Here is a 1,223-nt window from a genome sequence, read left to right on the forward strand (position 1 = left end):
GGCGTGCCGCCTCTGGGCAGCAACGTGACGCTGCAGGTGTTCGTGCTGGACGAGAATGACAACGCGCCGGCGCTGCTGGCGCCTCGAGTGGGTGGCACTAGCGGTGCAGTCAGTGAGCTGGTGCCGCGATTGGTGGGCGCGGGTCATGTGGTGGCGAAGGTGCGCGCAGTGGACGCCGACTCAGGCTACAATGCGTGGCTGTCCTATGAACTACAGCCGGCGGCAGGCGGCGCGCGCATGCCGTTCCGCGTGGGGCTGTACACGGGCGAGATCAGCACTACTCGTGTTCTGGACGAGGCTGACTTGTCGCGCTACCGTCTTCTGGTGCTGGTGAAGGACCACGGTGAGCCGGCGCTGACAGCCACAGCCACTGTGCTTGTGACTCTGGTAGAGAGCGGCCAGACGCCAAAGGCCTCTTCGCGGGCGTCGGTGGGTGTCACGGGGCCAGAGGCGGCGCTGGTGGATGTCAACGTGTACCTGATCATCGCCATCTGCGCGGTGTCCAGCCTGCTGGTGCTCACACTGCTGCTGTACACGGCGCTGCGGTGCTCAGCGCCGCCCACCGAGGGTGCGTGTGCGCCGGGCAAGCCCACTCTGGTGTGCTCCAGCGCGGTGGGGAGCTGGTCGAACTCACAGCAGAGGCAGCAGAGGGTGTGCTCTAGCGAGGGCCCACCCAAAACCGACCTCATGGCCTTCAGCCCAGGCCTACCTCCAAGTCTTAACACGTCAGAAAGAAATGAACAACCAGAAGCAAATTTGGATCTTTCTGGTAATGTAAGTCCAACTTTCGAGTTTTGGCTTTAAATAGTTTTCACATTTAACTTGTCTAATCATCTTTTCAAATATCACTTTAAAACAATGTCTTCAAGGTGTTCACTAACGTTGAAATAAATCGTACCGTTGAATGTAGATATCCTATTAATGCCAGTTTTGTCTCGAATGGAACTAGAAAGCAAAAAAAAAAAAAAAAAAAAATGTAGGGACAAATTGTCATATTTCTTGATTATTTAAATCAAGAAATACGGCCTGGTCAAACAGTGGGGCGTTATCACTAACGTCGAGGACGGTGATCAGCAGCTCAACTGTACCCTGCTGCTCCGGTTATTTCCGGCAGGTTAAAAAAAGCTACAATACAAGGTACAATATAAGATAACGTTGATCATATTTAACACAGGATCTCAATGTAGTAAAATAACAGTGATATATTCAGGGTAACTTATTAT

The 1,223-nt window shown here is 52.9% G+C and overlaps 1 protein-coding gene across 1 annotated transcript in view; it reads left to right on the forward strand.

Moving 5' to 3' along the window:
- LOC105528387 (protocadherin alpha-1) overlaps positions 1-946 on the forward strand; it is a 2,843-nt gene extending 1,897 nt beyond the window's left edge. Inside the window, exon 2 of the mRNA XM_011965117.1 lies at positions 4-946. Within this exon, the coding sequence (XP_011820507.1) occupies positions 4-804 (801 nt within the window). The 3' untranslated portion in view covers positions 805-946. The remainder of the gene's footprint in view (positions 1-3) is intronic.
- Positions 947-1,223: the final 277 nt, after the last annotated feature.

The sequence above is a fragment of the Mandrillus leucophaeus genome, unplaced genomic scaffold (assembly GCF_000951045.1).
Source record: "Mandrillus leucophaeus isolate KB7577 unplaced genomic scaffold, Mleu.le_1.0 Scaffold714, whole genome shotgun sequence".
In the NCBI taxonomy this organism is placed as follows: Eukaryota; Metazoa; Chordata; class Mammalia; order Primates; family Cercopithecidae; genus Mandrillus; species Mandrillus leucophaeus.